General features: G+C 41.8%; 1 protein-coding gene across 3 annotated transcripts in view; it reads right to left on the bottom strand.

The window, feature by feature from the left end:
• cntn2 (contactin 2) overlaps positions 1–21,253 on the bottom strand; it is a 127,999-nt gene that overhangs the window by 73,695 nt on the left and 33,051 nt on the right. For all 3 annotated transcript variants that reach the window (XR_007035467.1, XM_047347998.1, XM_047347999.1), the window contains 6 exons: positions 12,304–12,438; positions 5,364–5,505; positions 3,897–4,066; positions 3,628–3,723; positions 1,387–1,599; positions 754–856 (listed from right to left, as the gene is read on the bottom strand). Coding sequence is in view for 2 of the 3 variants with exons in the window: in XM_047347998.1 (XP_047203954.1) it covers positions 754–856; positions 1,387–1,599; positions 3,628–3,723; positions 3,897–4,066; positions 5,364–5,505; positions 12,304–12,358 (779 nt within the window). In the remaining variant the exon portion in view is untranslated. The remainder of the gene's footprint in view (positions 1–753; positions 857–1,386; positions 1,600–3,627; positions 3,724–3,896; positions 4,067–5,363; positions 5,506–12,303; positions 12,439–21,253) is intronic.

Below are 21,253 nucleotides of genomic sequence, written 5' to 3'. Positions count from 1 at the left end.
ATGCTATAAAGTTTGCCTGAAGAAGTTACATTTCACAAATTTTTTGTCTCAGCCATGGCAATGACGACAACAAGGACTTTAAAGCACAAAACTGCAGACTTTTGACCATGGTGAAGTTATTTTTAGGTTGGATATTGGATATCCGCACTCTGCAGATTCAGTGGGGTCTTCCTGCCTTTTGACCCGATGCAGGCAGTCTGATTACGGGCAGCTGCTTTCTGTCTGCTCCTTTCTCCTGCATATGCTGGTTCATGTTTGGATTTTATTAACTTTTCCCTGCATTGCAAGCACCCTTTAGAGGGCATAGACAAGCCGAACTCCGCCAAACTCTGCTATCTAGCACCCTGGTCTTATATGCCATTATGGTAAATGCCTTGGACTTGTATAGTGCTTTATCAAGTCTCCAGAGACCCTAAAGCGCTTTACAGTAAAATCAGTCATCCACCCATTCATTCACACACTGACAGTTGAAAGCTAGCATTGTAGCCACAGCTGCCCTGGGGCAGACTGAAGGGAAACAGAAGTGAGGCTGCCATACAATCGGTCCCATCGGGCCCTCTAACCACCAGGCAGGAAACACAGGTAAAGTGTCCTGCCTAAAGACAAAACCACAGAGACTGAGAGGGGGGGGGGTTCAAACCGGCAACCCACCGCAACCCACCAGTTGAATAAAAATCTAACTAAAAAATCTTTGTATTAAAGTTTTTCTGAAAGAAAAGTTGTAAACAGAATAATTTCTTGTTGGAAACTTACTTTCCGTAAGCAAAGCATTCTAACTGGGCAGTGTGTCCAGTGAGGCCATAGGTCTCTGCTGGGAAACGCAGTTTAATGCTTGGTGCTGACCTTCTGGGATTGGCTGAAAAAAAATATCAAAAGTTTAGAAAATTAAATAGTGCAGAATTAGTTAGTGCTTTGACACTGATAAATTATTAAACATATGTTTTATTATATAAATGATACATATAACTATTTAAATAATTTAAAATATTACATTTTTAAAATATTACATTTCAAAGCAATAAAAAAATTATTCAGCAAGTCCTTGTCCAAAACCTAATTCCAGCAAGGCATTTCCATTTGATGGTCAGCTGCACAAGGTTTTTAGCTGTGGCAGAGCAGGTACTTTAGCAAGATAATTTACACAGGAAAATAGGTTTATTGGGTCATAAAACCTATAAAAACACACATGTTGCCAATGGTGGCTAGGACTTCAATATTCAGTTCTTTGCTTCCACTGAATATATTTTAAGAAAACAGTCATAAATATCCTTTATACCGCCAGCCTTTCTCAGATAAAGATGGTCTAAAGTGATTTGATTTCTCAGTGGCTACACATAAACCAAACTTCTATAATTGTTGTAGCAAAACCATATCTGGTGATCATACCATCTGGCAGTACAGTGAGAAGGCTGCCCTTGTTAAAAGTGCTTTTGGTGCTAATGTCCAGATTGATGGTAGTGAAGCAAAAGTAGCTCCCAGTATCATTTAACTCTGCCTTGGCCAAGTACAGGTTCCCAGTGACCTGTGACACAAACCAGCGTCCGTCATCCTTTCTGATGAAGTTGGGAAATTCATTGAAGTACCAGCGATAGGACAAAGCTGCAGAAGATAAAGATCAGAACACAACACTTTATTTACTAAGGTTTGTTTAGTAAGGTGAAAGATATTGCAATCAGGAATTACAAGGGGAGTTAGGGTTACAGGCAGTTGAATGTTTAAAGCTTGTTATTTACTCGATTCAATTCAATTGAGTTTTATCTATATAGCGCTAATTCACAACACATGTTGTCTCAAGGCACTTCACAAAGTCAGTTCAATCGAATCATACAGATTCCAAGTCAGTTACATACATTCCAATTAATCCCAACTATCAAACAGTGCAGGCAAATTCAAATTATTAGTCAAATTGGTTAAAACATTTTTAATCTAAAGAAACCCAGCAGATTGCCTCAAGTCAGAGACATGGAGCGTTCACTCCTCCCGGATGAGCATGTAGCAATAGTGGACAGTCACTTGCATTGACTTTGCAGCAATCTGTCACACTGAGCATGCATGTAGCGACAGTGCAGAGAAAAAAAACTCCCTTTTAACAGGAAGAAACCTCCAGCAGAACCAGGCGCAGTTTGAGCGGCCATCTGCCACGACCCACAGGGGGTTTGAGAGAACAGAGAACATCTATTGTACAATTTCATAGTTCCAATTTACAAAAATCTTAAAAATGTATTTTTATGTTTTGAAAGGTTTTCAAAATGCAACTTTCTACTAGTATAGTTGTAAAATAGTTGTTTCTTTATTACTTGTTAGTCTAAGAGTACTATAACAATGTTTATTTTTGCCAGTCAAAATTTTATTACATGTCACACAAGAGAGGCAATAAAACATACGGGAGGGTCAAAGTTGTCATGTTGATATACATAGTGGTTGATATGTTTACATTTTAACCATGAAAGCAAAAAAAATTCAACTTTATAAAAACTATAACAACTGTGTGTCAATACTATTTCATATTCCAACAGAGACTTCAATACAATGTTATGTTGCATGGTAACATAGTATTTTTGCTGGGCCAATTGTTATAACAAACTAAATAAAAAACAACTAAACCTTTCAAGTCCTGACTGAAATTAGAGATAAATAAATGGTTCATAACATATGTTGTGATCCATAATAACAACAAATGGTACTGCCCTGCAAACCAAAACCAGAATTAGATTTTTAATGGCATAATGTTGCTTTCTGTAAAGTTCTTCACCAAGATATCCTGCTACAAATGCAGGGCTGTGAATTTTTGTCAAACTTAAATATTTTAGATCATTTAACAAATTTCTTCCATTAAAATGACCTGAAGAAATACAAAAAGCAGATTTTAAATTATATTTTCATTTATTAAGAACCAAAGGTATTCAAACCAACTGACCCTAATTGAAAAACCAATTGCCCACCTTGTCAATCATGAAATAATCAGTTGATAACATTTAATTGGCTTGCTGAGTTCAGCACGCTACATCCAGGCCTGGTCATTCCCAGACCTGTAAAATCAAGCAATCACATATATAGAACCTGTAGGACAACATTTAGCCGGCTAAAAGATCTCACAAACCAACATATACAATTGTTAATTGTTATGCAGCAGGGTGGTCATACAAAGCACACCTGCTGTTCCACCTCTGAATAATTAAAAACAAACAACATTAAGCTTTTGAATTGGTCAATCAAATGTTGGATATAAGGCGGATGCAGATGCTGTGCCCTGACCATAAACAGGCTCATACGAGCTTTAAAAAAAATCCTGTATTGAGGCTGCGTTAAAACAACTATAGTAAAATGTGCTTTTGCTATTTCTTGATTTAAGACCCACAAAACATCCAAGGATATTTTCACACTTTTAAGATGCAATAGTGACATATTATACATTTTCAATCTTACTCAAGTTCAATTAATTCCTTTAAAGATATTGTGTTTATGATTTACACAAACACTAACACAGTGCTTATTATTCTATCAAATAATCCCTGGCTGCCTCGGTCTGAGGATGCATGAATACATCTCTCTTCCTGCAAAGATCTGTCTCATACCAGAAGTGAGTATTGACAACCTCAAGTTGAAACACTAAAGCAGGGATGGTACCTGGGTAATGTGGTGGGGGCTGACAGGTTTGGAAAGTGCCTGCACCCTCATAGACTGTCTGTGAAGTCCTGCTGTTAGGTGGGAAGTCATGAAGGTCTGAAGAAAGATGAAAATGCAGATATTAAGATGGAAATATCAAAAACTAAAGATTGTTTATACATAGAGAGCTTAAAGGAAGCATCAGTGACAGAGAGATGTAATATAATCATAAAGATTCAGTGCTAAATTAATGAAGAGCAACCCATCCAGAAAGGCCTTCGTTCACTCACAGCCAAATTTGAGATTAGCAGCTCGGCTAATGATGGTTCCGCATGGGTTCTTAGCCAGACACTGGTATGATCCTGTATCTTGAATGTCTGGGTTGCTGATCACCAGGCTGCCAGCAACCAAAGAGTACCGGCTCAATCCCAGTTCCATAAGTGTGCCATTCAATTTCCACCTACAAGACCAAAGTCAGTAAAAAAAAAAAAACATAGTTTACAGAAAAACAAGATTCCATGTGCTTTCCTTTTTTAAGGCCACTGACCTATTTCTTGCCCAACAAGATGTGAACTGGTTCTGTAGTTTATTGATTAGCCTATACAATCATAATTTTGCCAACATTAGCTCTTTGCCATCTTGTATGGGTCAAGCTAATCCAAGAAGCCATTTTTGCTCTTATTCCAGCTACATAAAACTTGTGTAGAGCCTCAAATGTTACATGACCTTCGGAATAAAAGACAACCCGTAATTTTGGATAAATATCTACTATAGGAAATTTGATTTTTTCAAAGAACCTCCATTTTATTTTTATTTTTAGATTTTAAAAGTAAAAAAGACCCCTGCCCTAGTACAACAATAGTTTTTAATTATTCTATCTTGTTTTCATAACTGCTTTTGATAATGACTCTCCCTGCTATTCTGGTGTGTGTTGCCATGTTTACTCTCATTCCTTTGACCTACAAAAATTGGCTCTTGTTGCATTTTTGGACGTTATTAAACACTTTATAGGGTAACGTGGATTGTCTGACGAGCTAATTCTGACAAATTACTAAGGCTATATAATTAGATAGCTAGCAATCGCTAGACTTACTATTTCCTAAGTCCAGTTTTCCTGGAAAACCAGTCAGTCTCTGTTGTGTAAATTCATCTTTTTTAACACAGATGTGCAACTGTTATTGTTTTTATGCATTGAAGATACTCAATTCATGAGAAAATGATAGACATTTTAACACATCATTAACATAAATTAAATTATTAGGATTAAGGACAAGTTTTTGGTGTATAAATGGATATCTGTTGCTTTTCATTAGATGGATTGGAAAAGTTAGAATACAAAGAACAGTTTGGATCTTGACCAACCTGCTGATAATTTCTGCATGAATGAAACATCTCTTGCAGCACTAATACACTAATGATGTTTTCAAATGCACCCTTAGTTTTGTTTAATGAAACTTTACGATTATTTATTATTTTTGCTCCACAATACATCTCCCATCTGCAGAAAACATTAAACTGAATATAGTGTCCTAATATGGGAAGAAATATTGCAGAAATGTGGGTCTATGTGGTCTATGTAAGACTTCCGAAGACCAATTGGCTTATGGGGACCAAAGTCAGGTCCTAATGCAACAGACCGCCATTTCAAGGTTAGGGGCTAGGCTTAGAAGTTAATGCAGCAGGTAAAAAGAATATAAGTCAATACAAGGTGCAAGTCTTTTTAAAAATACAGACGTGTGTGTGTGTGTGTTACCCACGAGTAGGTTGCGGGTGGACTGGCTCTAGCCTGGCAGCTGAGAGTTATTTTGCCTTCAATCAAGCCCTCTGGGTAAATTAAACTGCTCGGCTGTTCTTCAAACACTGGCCCTCTGTCGTGACCCGAGACACACACATTTGCCACTGGAAAGCAGATTTAAATCAATTTTAAATCAAAACATTCCAAAAGCTCAAAAGCCCTCATAACTTGGCATGCAACAAATACATCTCAGAAAACAAGCTAAACTGTTATAACAGCAAGATTTGGCTGGCATGCCCCTTATAGTGGCTGCTGACCAAATAAAGCATTAAAAATGGTACAAAGGGAAATTTCACCATGGCATAAAGATCTCATGACATACAGGTATATCTCATAAATTAGACCATCTGGACAAAGTTCAATACTTTTCGTTATTTCAGAAAGTGAAACTCATGCATCATATAGATTTATTAGAGAAAGAGTGAAATATTTCAAGCCTTTGTTTCTCATCATTTTGACGATTATGGCTTTATAGATAAAGGACAAAATTTTGTGTCTATGAAATTCAGAATATTACATAAAATCAACAAAAAGGATAGTTTAAACAGAAATGTCAGGTTTCCGAAAAGTATTTTCGTTTCTATGCACTCAATAAATGGTTGGGCCTCTTTTTGCCTAAATTACTGCATTAATAAGGCATGGTATGGAGGCGATTAGCCTGTGTCATTGCTGAGGTGTAATGGAAGCCCTGGTTGCTATGATAGCGGCCTTCAGGTCATCTGCATTGTTTCGTCTGGTTCCTCTCATCTTCCTCTTGACACTTGGTGTTTTGAGTTCATTAGGTATTTAGGGTGTAGCATCGAGAGTTACCAATGTTAAACATTTTCACAATATTAACATTTTCCGAAACATTGAATTCTGGATTTTTATTTTCTGTAAACCATAAAAAAACATACATGAAATAAAAGCCTGAAATATTTCATCCATGGGTAATGAATCTATATGGGTTTAAACCTATTGAAATGAGTGACAGAAAATAGTGAAATTTGCTTGATATTAAAACTTTTGAGATCTACTGAAAATTCACAGCGCCGTTCGCTGATTGCCGTCTGGGGTTGAAGGCTGGAAGAAGGAGCATGCCTTCTGGTGAGGGTCTGGGCTGGGGTTGGGAGTGGGTCTCGGCAGGAGTATGGCGTGTGGAACTGTGTGCGGCCGGCATGCTGGGGCAGCTCTGGGGTTGAGCTGTGGGGCTGGCGGGTGCCTGGTCTTTGGCGAACTGTGGTAGCCTTCCTCCTGCGGCTCTGGCCCTGGCCTGATGCCGGGCTGCTGTGGGGTGGGTGAGGCATCGGAGCGTTTCTTGTACCTGCACTGGGGAGGCTGGCAAGTTGTGATCAGCATAGGGCGGTTTAGTCGACCTGGCTGCGGGTATCCGGCTGGTGAATGTTTGCTTTATTTTATAAATCTTTTGTTTCTTTCTCATGGATGGGCAGGCCAGAGCTGCTGGCTTTGGCAGTGTTGTTGGGCGACCTTGGCAGTGTGCTGCTCGGCTGGCCATTTTATTCAAGGCGGTGGGGGCGGGTGCGCGGCTGTGGTTGGCAGCCTTGTTTGGCCTAGGTGGCCGCCTCTCCACATGAGGATGGGGTCGTTGGGGGCTGGGGTCGGAGTGGGGGGTCGGGGTCTGGGTTGTTCGGGTGTGGGCGGTGCCGGCACTAGTCCGAATTGGTGCTGGGGTGTCTGCCTGTCTCCACCCCACAATAAAGAGGACCACCTCCTGGGCCCTGGGGCTTGTTGCCCCACTGGGGTACTGGTACCTGGACCTGGGAGTATAGAGTGTGTATGGGGAGTGTGAGGGAGTGCATGACGTCCATTGTTGTGTGTCTTTATGTGGGAATGTGTGATTGTGACTGTGTGCGTCTGTTTTTGTGTCTGGGGTTGCTCCCTCTCCCCTCGTCCCCAAGACTATAGTTGCCCTCTGCTGGGAGTTGATGTGCCCGGGGTTTTGGGTCTCTGTGTCCATGACTAGATCTGCTCCAGTGTAGACGATTGCTCCAGTGTAAACAATTGGAGTCTGTGGGCACGTCGCTGCAGCTCCCTGGGGCTTCTGCGCTGTGGCTGCTGGCTAGTTCCACTCGGACTGTCCTCTGCTCTTCTCTGGGGGGGTTGCGCTAGTCCCGGCGGTGGTCCTCCCGGGGTTCCTGTGTTGTCGGGGGCCTTTGGATAGCTGGGGCTCAGATCTCCTCCGTGTCTGTCTTGGGCCCAGGGAGGCAGGTCTGTGGCTAACCGCACTTGCTATTGCATATTTTTATAGAGAAACCTTATACAAGCACGCTCACACTTACACCATAGGTATTTGTTAACAGATACAAAGTAGTTTCTAATAAAGTTTTTTTATACACACGTGGACAAAATTGTTGATACCACTCGGTAATTAAAGAAAAACCCACAATGGTCACAGAAATAACTTGAATCTAATAATGAATACAAATTCTATGAAAATGAACAAATGAAAGTCAGACATTACTTTTCAAACATGCTTCAACAGAATTACTTAAAAAAATTCACTCATGAAACAGGCCTGGACAAAAATGATGGTACCCCTGAAAATAATGTTAAATCAAGGTGTGTCCATTAATTACCATCACAGGTGTCTACATTCTTGTAATCAGTCAGTGGGCCTATAAATAGGGCTACAGGCTATCACTGTGCTGTTTGGTGACATGGTGTGTACCACACTAAACATGGACCAGAGGAAGCGAAGGAAAGAGTTGTCTCAGGAGGTTAGGAAGAAAATTATAGACAAGCATGTTAAAGGTAAAGGTTATAAGACCATCTCCAAGCAGCTTCATGTTCCTGTGACTACAGTTGCACATATTATTCAGAAATTTAAGATCCATAGGACTGTAGCCAACCTCGCTGGATGTGGCCGCAGGAGGAAAATTGATGACAAAACAAAGACACGGATAATACGAACAGTAACAAAAGAGTCATTTTTATTTAAAAATTCTATAAATGACCAGGCCTTCAGCAGGTTTTAAAATGATTTAAATCAAACATCAAAAATGAAATAGCACTAATCACAGATTGCTCTAGACATGGGCCAGTAAAAGACTTTCAGTATAATTATAATGAATAAAAATTCCATGCTATCATGGTATAACATAGTCTAATTACTTTTATTTGAAAAACATAAGTGACAATTATTCCTGCCGCTAATAATGGCATATTCATTCATTCATTCATCTTTTATAAGGCTTATTGAAATGTGGGTCACAGGGGAGCTGGTGCCTATCTCCAGCAGTCTACGAGCGAGAGGCAGGATACAACCTGGACATTTTATTAGTAAACCTATAAGTTCATGTATAACATTTATTTATGTTTTATTCTTTTGATTTTTTTTATACACAGACTTAAGAAAAATATTAAATAAACACTCAATAAACATCTCAATTTAGCATAATTTTTAAGTGCTTATTGCGTAGAATATTATCACTTAATGTACTTATGCATTCTGTAGAGTTACACAATACAATTAACTTATACTAGCTGGTTAGTCAGGCAATCTGCTCAGGTTGCAACCCCCAATTAGCTGTTTAACATACATGGGACTAGTAGCTTACCCAATGTAGTTTTAAAAGGTGGATAGAACACCTTTTAGCTCACACACCATGACTTAACGTGTGTTTTGAAACTGGCAGTACTTCCGCACTGTGAATGTCTAGGAGTTTATTTCCAGCCAGCTGATTTGCAATGTACAGGAACTGGTTGTTAAAGAAACATTTAGTGCCTTGATTTTTTTTCTACTTGATGTGACCTGACAAAAGTATTCTGTATTGTTCTATTCTGTGGCAAAGGTTAGGAGAGATGATTCTGTTTAGTCTTAGAAAGATGGTTTCTCAGCCTTCTTGAGAGAACGTATATGAGATAACATGTATGCCACACTGTTTAAGGTTCAGTTTCCATTGTCAAAATGTCTAGGACACAGGTGTCAAACTCCAGTCCTCGAGGGCCAGTGTTCTGCAACCTTTAGATGTGCCTGTGCATCAACACACCTGAATCTAATAATTAGGTCATTAGCAGGATTCTGGAGAACTTGGCCCTGTCCCAATACTCGCACTTCCACCCTTGTGTCCCTGAATTGCACGTTCTAGTTGATGGGTTTGAGTGCGTAGTGTGTCCCAATTCTCCAGAGTGGTCCATAGCCCCGCCCCCTTTGTGCCCTAAATCCACACTTCGGCTAAGCGCACATCTAAGCGGACTTCCCTGAAGTATGTTACCCACAATTCACTGCTGCAGATGACGTTCTAAGCAAAAACCAATCACAACTATCAATGAAATCAACCATCAAATCAGAATATTAAGAACTGTGTAAAAGACAGGAAGCCGACAAATGTATTTTTTTACTGGGTTTCCAGGCTCGACATTGTAAGATACCACTGGGTTCAGAGTGAGTCCGGGTAGTCAGTAGGCCATATCACTGAAGTTACCTTTTAAACAAGCACTGGTGTGGTGAGTCTGGTGTAAAAGCCTCCTTTGTTTCCCTGCACTTTATTGTCCTGAAAATTATTGCTTGTTGCAGTTTTAAAATATTTTTTTTGCAGCAAGACTGCGAAAACAGTGCCGGTTTCCATCCTTCTTGATGTTGCAGTTACGGTGCAGAGGTGCAAGACGATGACATAACCCCTACTGTCCCAATTCTCCAATTTTGCATGCTTGCAACATGCACACTTCAACCCCTACGTGCACTTGTACAAAGTACACACTTCATAGTGAGGAGGTAATTCGGCCATAGATTCAGGTGTGCTGGACCAGAGACACATCTAAAAACACCAGCCCTCGAGGACTGGAGTTTGAAATCCCTAGTCAAGAACAACAAGTTTCACCTCGTCTCTGTTGTTTTAGTCTGGGTCTCATGGGAATTACCTTATAAGCTGTTGTAGCTTATGAGGAGAACTTTTGCTTTGTCTAATCAGAATGACTTGGTAGCACCCCTGAGTACATGTACTGTGCTACTTTGTTTTTCTCTCTTGCAATATTTTAATAAAGCTGATTCTGAGTGACAATCATCAGTCTCAAATATTTCTACAACAAGGTAGATGAGGGTAATGCTGCAAAGGCAACCTATCAAGAAAAAGTAACAACCTACCAAAGAACAGTAAGACAAGGTCAGGGTTTCTAATACTTTCCAGTTAAAAACTGTACTCTTACAGAATTTAGTTTATTGCATTATTACACTGAATAATGAATTAACCCAATGCCAAAATTGGTTTTAGAATGATAAGGACTCAAATGCAGAGGAAAATAATTTAGTATAGATGAGTATTTTAATGTTAAAAAAAGCACACTTACAAAAATGGTCTTGCACATGGAGAAAAGACATAAACAGAGGAAACACTGGGCATGGACATAGGCAGACAAACAGGAAAAACCAGCAGTAAGCGATGAAAACCAGAGAGTTTAATTACAGAATCAGGGTGGAGAAATAACCAATGAACCAGAAGAGCTAATCAGATGAAATGACTGAAATGAGAAAGAGAAGAGTAAATTAACAGGAGCAGATAGAGAGGAACACAAGAACAAAATCTAACAGAGAATAGCTAAATGTTGTTTATAAAAAATATAAATAGGGAAATGAAAAAAAAAAACAAAAGCATGAAAGAAATACCTAGGGATCATGACAACAATTTTTTAGATTGTAGGGCTATTTCACTGCTTTTGTGCCATCTGGACTAACTTAGATCACTTCTATTTCTAAATCTGTAACTTTGTAATTGTTACAACATGAATGAGGTTGTCCAGGGTAAATGCAGGGTATAAACTTTGGTGCCCATTGTTTTTAAACTCCTAAAAACTGCAGTTTTAGGGCTTTGTTTGGCATTTTAGACCCAGCTTAAAAATCATAGGCCCAAACGTTTCACAGCTTTATGTTAACTTTAATGTTGTTACTTCTACAATATGCTCAGTCAGTAATTCAAAACTGTGTAAAATTTTAAAATCAAGACTGCATTGTTTAAGCATTATTAAACTTATGTCCTTTAGAAGATGCTACAAAAAAAAAATTGTTTGGAATTTAACCATTCTTTCATTCAGAATTTTCTATTATCTATGCTCATCCACACCTGTAAAATTCTAATAGCAAATTACAGACTTTTAAGGACTGCGTAGGATTCCTTTTCATTTATGGGCGGCCTTACTGGGAAGAGTAGACGTCTTGCAAGCCAAAATTGGTGGATTCAGTTCCAGCTTCCTCCTGCTGTCGATGTGCCCCTGGGCAAGGCACTTAACTCCAAGTTGCCTACCATATTTGGTATAAGTGTATCAATGTATGGGTGTTAAAAGGACAGAGTTTGGAGAATTTCAAATTAAATCCAAACTAATGTTAAACCTAAAATGACCTTAAATCCATAACCAGCTTAAACTAAATAAACCTCTAGTTGACAATATTGTATTTATTACTATTAACATAGAGAAACTTTCTAAAATAAAATAAAAATCTAATTGCTATTAAACCCCAAAAACTGATCACATGATGGAAATAATTTATTTCACCATTCAAACAATGTTGATAACTGTTGATTCAATGTGTGCATCAAAAAATGCTTACTTTACATTTCAATATATGAATACAGTTATTGTATATCATTTAGCAGTACATTTGCATTTCCTGATAAAACTTGTGTAGTTAAGTACCCTATTCTAAAACGGTATGTTTTATTTTTCAGAGCATTGCTGGTGATGGTCAAACTCTGATTGTAAGCCATGAAATTAAAAGCATACATCATAAACACTGATGAGTCTTGTAATATATTTTTAAATTGTCAATTTAATCATCATTGCAATAAATACCACAAAGCAGTGTGGAGAAGTTTTAGGTCTGTATTGGTCATACTCGTATGGTGTTTATCAGAAAAAACATTAATTCAGCAATCAGTCTAATAACTCAGGGGTGTTAAAGTGAAACTTACCAACTGTGTTTACAGTGAGAGAACTGAGCAGAAGCAAACCCAACAACGCTTCCATCCTCTGGATCCAACTGGGTCAAAATCAGAAAAGGAATCTCTTCACTTTATTTCTCCGAGGAAGGACTGCCCAATCCGTGCCTGAGCAGAAATTAAGAAAAAAAATATTTTATAAAAATCTAAAAATATTAGTATTCAAATTGCTGCATAACTGTAACCAAATAAAACACAGGCACCACCAACACAGAAACCCATAAGCAAGTTTCACTAGACGTGTGGATATGTTTAAATACATACAGGAAAAACTCCTGTTCTGATCAAGGCATGTAACTTAACGAGTCAAAAATCCTTATTTATAGAACAATAACAGCTTAAAATCTGTTGAGGAAATAAAAATTGGCAATGAAAACTAAAACAGAGTTTTGAAATACTAATGTATTGTAATGTAAAAAACTGCCTTAAAAGTGAAGGAAGTTTAGGCTGACAAAATGTTTGATTGTGATTATTGTTATAATTTTGTTCACGTTTTTGTTTTCAATGGTGTTTTTTTTGTTTCACAGTGTCTGTTCTGTGGTTTTCTGAGTGGGCTCCGGGAGCATCTAAGTTCAATTTAATAGATAGGTCAGCACTGTGTACATGTTTTCATGAGTGTGAAAAAAAAACACTAAACTCGTTCACTAGAAGCATACCCCTGACCTTTAGGGAGAACTGACCAGTCCCTCTATTTTAGATAAGAACCATGGCTTCAGACTTAAGAGGAGCTGACAATGAAGGTTAGGGCAGAGGGGCAGCCCTGTTGGAGGTCAACTGATACTGGGAACTAATTCAACTTTGTACCAAGAATGTTAACACTTTTCTTGCTTTGGCAATACCGAAACTAGGTAGCCTATAAAAGCACCTCAAACTGTGTTAGATGACTGGTAACTAATGGGTCTAACTTCGTTTGAAGCACCGTGACTTTTCATAAAAGGTCGTGGTGGTGCGGCGAAGTTTGACGTCATGCCATGGCCATACGGTTGGCTCTAATTTCCACGTATATCATCTGATCTTGACCAAATTCAAAATGATTGATTCTAGTCCATTCCCCAAAAGAGATCTGATGAGATATTTAGTGGGCGTGGCCTAATTTTTCCACAGTGCCCCCTAGAAAATTTGAAAAAATCAGCCCCAAGCCATGCTTTGACTGAGTATTGTGAAATTTGGTACACATCCAGGGGTTGGACAATGAAACTGAAACACCTGGTTTTAGACCACAATAATTTATTAGTATGATGTAGGGCCTCCTTTTGCGGCCAATACAGTGTCAATTCGTCTTGGGAATGACATATACAAGTCCTGCACAGTGGTCAGAGGGATTTTAAGTCATTCTTCTTGCAGGATAGTGGCCAGGTCACTACGTGATACTGGTGGAGGAAAACGATTCCTGACACGCTCCTCCAAAACACCCCAGAGTGGCTCAATAATATTTAGATCTGGTGACTGTGCAGGCCATGGGAGATGTTCAACTTCACTTTCATGTTCATCAAACCAATCTTTCACCAGTCTTGCTGTGTGTATTGGTGCATTGTCATCTTGATACACGGCACCACCTTCAGGATACAATGTTTGAACCATTGGATGCACATGGTCCTCAAGAATGGTTCGGTAGTCCTTGGCAGTGATGCGCCCATCTAGCAAGTATTGGGCCAAGGGAATGCCATGATATGGCAGCTCAAACCATCACTGATCCACCCCCATGCTTCACTCTGGGCATGCAACAGTCAGGGTGGTACGCTTCTTTGGGGCTTCTCCACACCGTAACTGTCCCGGATGTGGGGAAAACAGTAAAGGTGGACTCATCAGAGAACAATACATGTTTCACATTGTCCACAGCCCAAGATTGTTGCTCCTTGCACTATATAAACCGAGGCTTGGCATTGGCATGAGTGACCAAAGGTTTGGCTATAGCAGCCCGGCCGTGTATATTGACCCTGTGGAGCTCCCGACGGACAGTTCTGGTGGAAACAGGAGAGTTGAGGTGCACATTTAATTCTGCCGTGATTCGGGCAGCCGTGGTTTTATGTTTTTTGGATACGATCCGGGTTAGCACCCAAACATCCCTTTCAGACAGCTTCCTCTTGCGTCCACAGTTAATCCTGTTGGATGTGGTTCGTCCTTCTTGGTGGTATGCTGACATTACCCTGGATACCGTGGCTCCTGATACATCACAAAGACTTGCTGTCTTGGTCACAGATGCGCCAGCAAGACTTGCACCAACAATTTGTCATCTTTTGAACTCTGGTATGTCACCCATAATGTTGAGTGCATTTCAATATTTTGAGCAAAACTGTCCTCTCACCCTACTAATTGAACCTTCACACTCTGCTCTTACTGGTGCAGTGTGCAATCAATGAAGACTGGCTACCAGGCTGGTCCAATTTAGCCTTGAAACCTCCCACAATAAAATGACAGGTGTTTCAGTTTCATTGTCCAACCCCTGTATGTAACTTCTCAGGATCTACAAAAAGGTCTCTGGGAGCTTTGGTCCAAACCACACAGGAAGTCGCCATTTTGGATTGAAGTTGCCATTTTGACCCCGGTTTGGCCGTTTCTAGCCCGCATATATATAAGCAAACTCCTCCTACAGCTTTTGACTTAAAGACTTGAAAATCTCTCAGTATATTCCGTTGCCTCTTTGCGGGGCAATTTGGGGACTTTGCCATGCACCAAAACGCATAAGATTATACCCGAAATTGTCCCCCGCTTGAAATTCTTGTTCTTTAATGTCGTCGTCAGTGGGTGTCGCCAAACTACTTAGCCACGCCCCCCAAACGTGAGATAGGCCGAACCGTAATTCGTAGAGATCTGAAATTTGGCACACAGGTAGAGCTCCTCAATCCAACAAAGTAAGTCTCTAGGGGGTATGCCCTAAAACAAACAGGAAGTTGGCCATTTTGGGTCAAATTTTTGGCCGTTTTTCACTTTTACTCACCTCAAACTTTAACGAACTCCTCCTAGGGATTTTGAGGTATCGGCTTCATAATTGGTCAATATGCAGATAAGGCATGGGGGATTAGGGTTATCAAAATCGTGAGTTTTCGGCCATGTTTAGGGGGTGTGGCCAGGACACGAACTGGGCGTTCGCGCCCAAACTAGAATATGCAATAACTTTCCCAAAGAAATGCCAAATCACACCAAAGTTGGCATGAAGGAGGACCTTCGGGTTCCAGTCGATCCTATGGGTTCATATGCTGACATCAGCATATCAAAGCCACGCCCCCTGAGAACAGGAAGTAACTGTTTTTACTGGGAAAGGTCGCTATCTGGCTGTCTACTCTCAATTAACTTGAAACTGTCAGGTGACTGATAACTAGTGGGTCTTACTTCGTTTCAAGCACAGTGACTTTTCATAAAAGGGCGTGGCCGTGGTGGCGCGGCGAAGTTGGACGTCACGCCATGGCCATACGTTTGGCTTTAATTTCCACATACATCATCTGATCTGCACCAAATTCAATGTGATTAATCCTAGTCCAGTCCCCAACAGAGATCTGATGAAATATTTGGTGGGCGTGACCTATTTCATCCACAGCGCCCCCTAGAAAAAAAGTAGTATGTAAAAAAGTAGACAGGGTGTCTGCCTCAGACTAAAACTGGGAGCTGGTTCCACAGTGGAGGAGCCTAGTAACTAAAACATCTTTCTCCCTTTCTACTTCTAGAGACTCTAGGAACCACCAGTAAACCTGCAGTCTGAGAACGAAGTGCTGTGTTAGGAATATATGGAATAATCAGATCTCTGGTGTATGAGGGACATAGATCATTAAGAGCTTTATATGTGAGAAGGAGAATTTTAAATTCAATTCTGGATTTAACAGGGAGCCTATGAAGGGAAGCTAAAATAGGAGAAATATGATCTCTTATTTTAATTTTTATCAGAACTCTTGCTGCAGCATTATGGATCAGCTGACGGCTTTTAACTGCTTTTTGTGGACACTTTTTTTTTCAGTGTCACTCCCAGAAAGGATTTTGGCGGTATTCCGAAGGTGAAAAAAGGAAAACCTAGAAACTTGTTTAATATGGGATTTAAATCACTTATCCTGATCAAAAATAACACCAGGTTTTTCACTAATATCAGAGGTCAGTTTAATGCCATTCGCATTAATCGATTGACTATCGATTTTTCAAAGATTCTGGTCCAAAGATGACAACTTCTGTCTTCTTTGAATTTAGAAGCAGAAAATTTAAAGTCATCCAAGTGAAAATCTGTTACAAACGCAAACAAGTTGGTGGTGACCCATGGGCTGGGATCTAGGACTATGCTTTCTATGTACCAGCACCCAGCCACCCTGAGGTCCCAGCTGCACGAACTTTGCTGAAGGACTGCTACGGGAAGCTGCCCTCGAGCCTCCATTTCTGACAACCTTGCATCCAAAATTACAAAAATGTTTCATTTATTACATGTACCATTATCGCTAAAGGAGGCAGAGGAATAACTGAACATCTGACACAGAGAGCAGGAAAGAGGAGACTTAGAGAGAGAAGGAGAAACAACAGGATGGGTAGCCACGGTGAAGCTAAAGCTAACTCTAAGCTAGCAACCCCTTACTACTACGAGAAAAACTGTGAAATGCTCAGAGGGTCCCCAAACGTTAAGTGCAGCAACAGAAAATATGTTTTAACATGCCTATGTGTTATGTGATAAGTCAAAGAAGTCACAGTAAAGAAAAATGTGATGAAATTAAGAGAGCCTTTACACACCAAACAATCCACCAAGTGCAATAGTAAAAACAGGAAGTGACGTAATACGCCTTACCACAATCAGGTCACCACAATCTTCCTTCTTGCTTGTCTCCAGTGGTCTTTGGAGACAAGCAAAACATCACAGTTCTCTCTTGGCATTTTTTCACCATCATTCATTGAGGCCAGTTTCACATAGATCCTGGCCAGGAGAGCTGGCCAGCAAACGTGTTTTCCCTTGGCCAACAAGATGGCAAACTGATTCTGCTCACCTGTAAAAACTTGTATCCCCACAGATCTTCCACCATCTGCTTTACCGAAACCTGGCTGAGTGAGAACACTCCAGAATGCATACTTGGATACTGACCTTTCGACTGTTCGAGCGGATCGCAACACGTACTTATCGGGAAAAAAGCAAGGAGTCGGAATCTGCTTTTATATAAACGAAGTTTGGGTCAGATATATCAAATTGTTTAAGTTGACGTGTAGTCCTGAACTAGTCATTGCTCACAAACTGTAAACCATTGTACCATTGGGAGTTTTCATCTGTACTGGTTGGCGCTTACATACCACCTCAAGGCTCCACTTCAGATGCTAAAAAAACAACTGAAACAACTGGCTAAGCTGATAACAGATGTGGAGAAAAAACATCCAGATTCTCTCATCATTGTTCTTGGGGATTTTAACAGTGCAAACCTTTCCAATGAACTTCCCAAATACAGACAGCACATTAAGTGTCCCACCAGGTATAACAACATTCTGGACCACTGCCATACAACTTTATTTATTTATATGTATATATATATATATATATATATATATATATATATATATATATATATATATATATATCTCACCGTGTTCTGACCAGCAGAGTAGCGCTCAGAATTCTTGTCTGAGAAAAAGCCCTACAGATTTATTTTCATCAGTGGAGCATTACAGCTATGTCTTTAAAGCTCTGTGTAATGAAGAGGTCTTCATTATTTGGACTATTCTTATTTAAATAATTCATAGCACTTTAAGAGCACCTTTGCACTTCATTAAAAGCACTATTCCTAGCACTTTAACAAACACTTTATTTACCACTGCACTTTAAGCATGGTTTTCCACATAAATAATCATTTGCACACAAGTTTTAACTTTTTATTGAATATTTATTGAGTATTTTAATAATGAGAATTTAGCCTTTTGTCCCAGGCCCTGCACAGCTGCTCCTCATTAAGAAGTGGGGTGGTTGTCTGTGAAAAGAGAATTGTTATTCAGAGCAAATAAGGTATACTGTTTTGAAACTTAAGCAAATGGTGTAAAATCTGTTAAAAGTATGAGTGCAGGAGAAGTGTTATGGTGCTAAGAAAGAAACTCACCTGTCTTTTCTGTGTCCTCTCCAGGGTGTTTGGACAAATACTTGGGGGATATGTGCACATAGTTTTTTGTGGGGTTCTATGGTGTTTGGTTGTAGGTCTAAAAAGTATAAAATATTTATAAAAAGTAAGGGGGAGTATGTACATATTTGATAAAATGTATGTTTGAGTTGGAAGTTGTGAATTGGTAAATTCCATGCAAAGAATGGTTTAGTCCTTTATCAGCTGTGCCTATTTAAGGCTGCAATTGTGTCTTTTAAGGAGCCTTGATGATGTTAGGCTGAGTGGTGTCGCACCTGAATAAACCCGGTGCTGCTTCCACCTTACTCTGCCTCTGCCGTCGTCTTCCGCTTTATCCGGGACCGGGTCGCCTGGGCAGCAGACTCAGCAGAGACACCCACACGTCCCTCCAGCTCCTCTGGGGGGAGCCCAAGGCGTTCCCAGGCCAGCCGAGAGAAATAGTCCCTCCATCATGTCCTGGGCCATACCCTGGGCCTCCTCCCGGTTGGACGTGCCTGGAACACCTGCCGAGGAAGGCGTCCAGGAGGCACCCGGTATAGATGCCCGAGCCACCTCAACTAGCTCCTCTCGATGTGGAGGAGCAGCAGCCCTACTCTAAGCCCCTCCCGGAAGGCGGAGCTCTTCAAACTATCTCTAACGGAGTGCCCGGCCACCCTACAGAGGAAACTCATTTCAGCCGCTTGTATCCGGGATCTCGTTCTTTCAGTCATGACTCAAAGTTCATGGCCATCGGTGAGGGTAGGAACGTAGACCAACCGGTAAATCAAGAGCTTCACTTATTGGCTGAGCTCTCTATTCACCACAACGGACCAGCACAGCGCCCTCAATACTGCGGCAGCCGCATCAATCCATCTGTCGATCTCCCGCCAACAGAGCGCTCGGTCCCCAATGCCCGGCACCAGAATGCAGCCACAACCAAGCCGGCGGGGCAACAAAACACATCCCACACTAAGACCGGGTCCGCCAATAAGCCACACCCGACCCAAAATGGCACGCCCACCCAAATGTAAGCTCCGAGCCAGTAAAGGCACATGCACCCCCAGAAATGAAACCACCAGGACCAGCCAGGTAGTCAAGCAAACCCCACGACGCACCACTCCGCCTCCCACTGTGCCCAACGGCAAGACGCTGGCCCAGCAAGCCAAAGGGTGCCATAGAAACGCCAAAACACATGCAGCAAAGTGGCTGCACTCCCCACCGAGACACAGAACCACCACATTGTGGCTAGCCAAGCAAAAGCAAATAGAGCCAAGCCAAGCAGCAGTTCCCCCTGAGCCAACGCCACAGCAGCACCAAACATCCTTCCGTATGCCAGTAGGGGCACGGTGAAGACCACCAACCCCAAGCACACACCAACTACCAGGAAACACCCAGCAGACAATCAAACCCCACCTCAGTATGAGGCAGATAAACCTGATGCAACTGCCGAACTCAGCGACGCCCACCCCGTAGCACCCACACTCGGAGAGCCACCGCGCACAGGACTACCGCCCCATCACCACAGCATGCCATACAGTGGAGGACAGAACACAGCAAAGAGCATCGAAAGCATAAGCTGTGCACAAAACCCACACAGTGCAAATGCGCCCCAACGCCCCTCCAAAAAAAAAGCCTCCCTGCTAAAAGTGCACCCCCTCGAAAAGAAGACCCACAGCATCCAGACCCAAGAACATACCCGACACCCATACCCCTGCCAGAAGAAGCCTCGTGAGAAAACCCATACCGAAGCCCACAAAAGGCACAGAGGCCACAGAGCCAAAACCCACCAAGAAGCCAAGACCAGTCCACCCCGAGATCATCCCCGGGCAACCCGCCCACCCAAACCATGCAGACCCATTTGACCCCCCTCCCTCAGACAGAATCGGAACCGGCGTCAGGAACCGGAACCCAGACAAGTAACCAGAATCCAAACCGGAACCATCCAGATTGAAACCACCCACATCAACACCAGAAGAAAACCTACACTTATCCCAACATTCGAACTCCCAAAATAAATAAGACATTAGACACCCAGGTTGACTTCGCCCAACCCCCTCCCACAGATGCTCAGTCCCACCAGCAGAATGCATTCCTTGACAGAGAGAACACCTGCAATGAGATAGTACCTTCCCGCCACTGTAGGAGGCCCCTAAGCCCATTGATCCACTAAAGGCCCCCGGGCCAGGGCCAGATGCCAAAGCATGCGCTGGCCCAAAATCCCAGCAACATACCTGCCAGGAACCAAGCCCCCCAGAACCCAGCCTGGACCCCAGCCCAGGGGCGACATGCCTCAGGAACCCAGAGCCCCCGGGCCCAGCCCAGACCCGCCCAGGAGCAGCACAGCCACACGGGCCAGTAACCTATGTCCTCTGGTACAGGCTCCCCAAAAGCATCACATGCAGCCACCAGATGTCACCCCCGCGAGCCACCAAAGCCCAACCCTGGTTGGGGTCACAGACCCCAACGCCATACCCACCAGTGACCCCAGCCCAGGGACGCCCTAAATGCCCCAAACTCAAACACCCCCCTGCAACCGGCACAATGGCCCACGGGACGAAGCCAAAGGTGCTCTAACCCTACTAGGTGATAGAGCCGATTAAAGGACCCCAGAGAGATTGAACTGATATGGAGGCAGAGGCTGTCTCAACACTTATACAATCCAACAGAAAGTATTGTAACTGGTTCATATTAAGAAGGTTTTTATTTCACCAATTTATAAAAAGCCACCTCCAAGAGCCACCTCAACTGGCTCCTCTCGATGTGGACGAGCAGCGGCTCTACTTAGAGCTCCTCCTGGATGGACGAGCGCCTCACCCTATCTCTAAGGAACCGCCGGGCCACCCTACAGAGGAAACTCATTTCATCCGCTTGTATCCGGGATC

The sequence above is a fragment of the Girardinichthys multiradiatus genome, chromosome 20, assembly GCF_021462225.1.
Source record: "Girardinichthys multiradiatus isolate DD_20200921_A chromosome 20, DD_fGirMul_XY1, whole genome shotgun sequence".
NCBI lineage: Eukaryota > Metazoa > Chordata > Actinopteri > Cyprinodontiformes > Goodeidae > Girardinichthys > Girardinichthys multiradiatus.
This window is presented reverse-complemented; position numbering and strand designations above follow the sequence as displayed.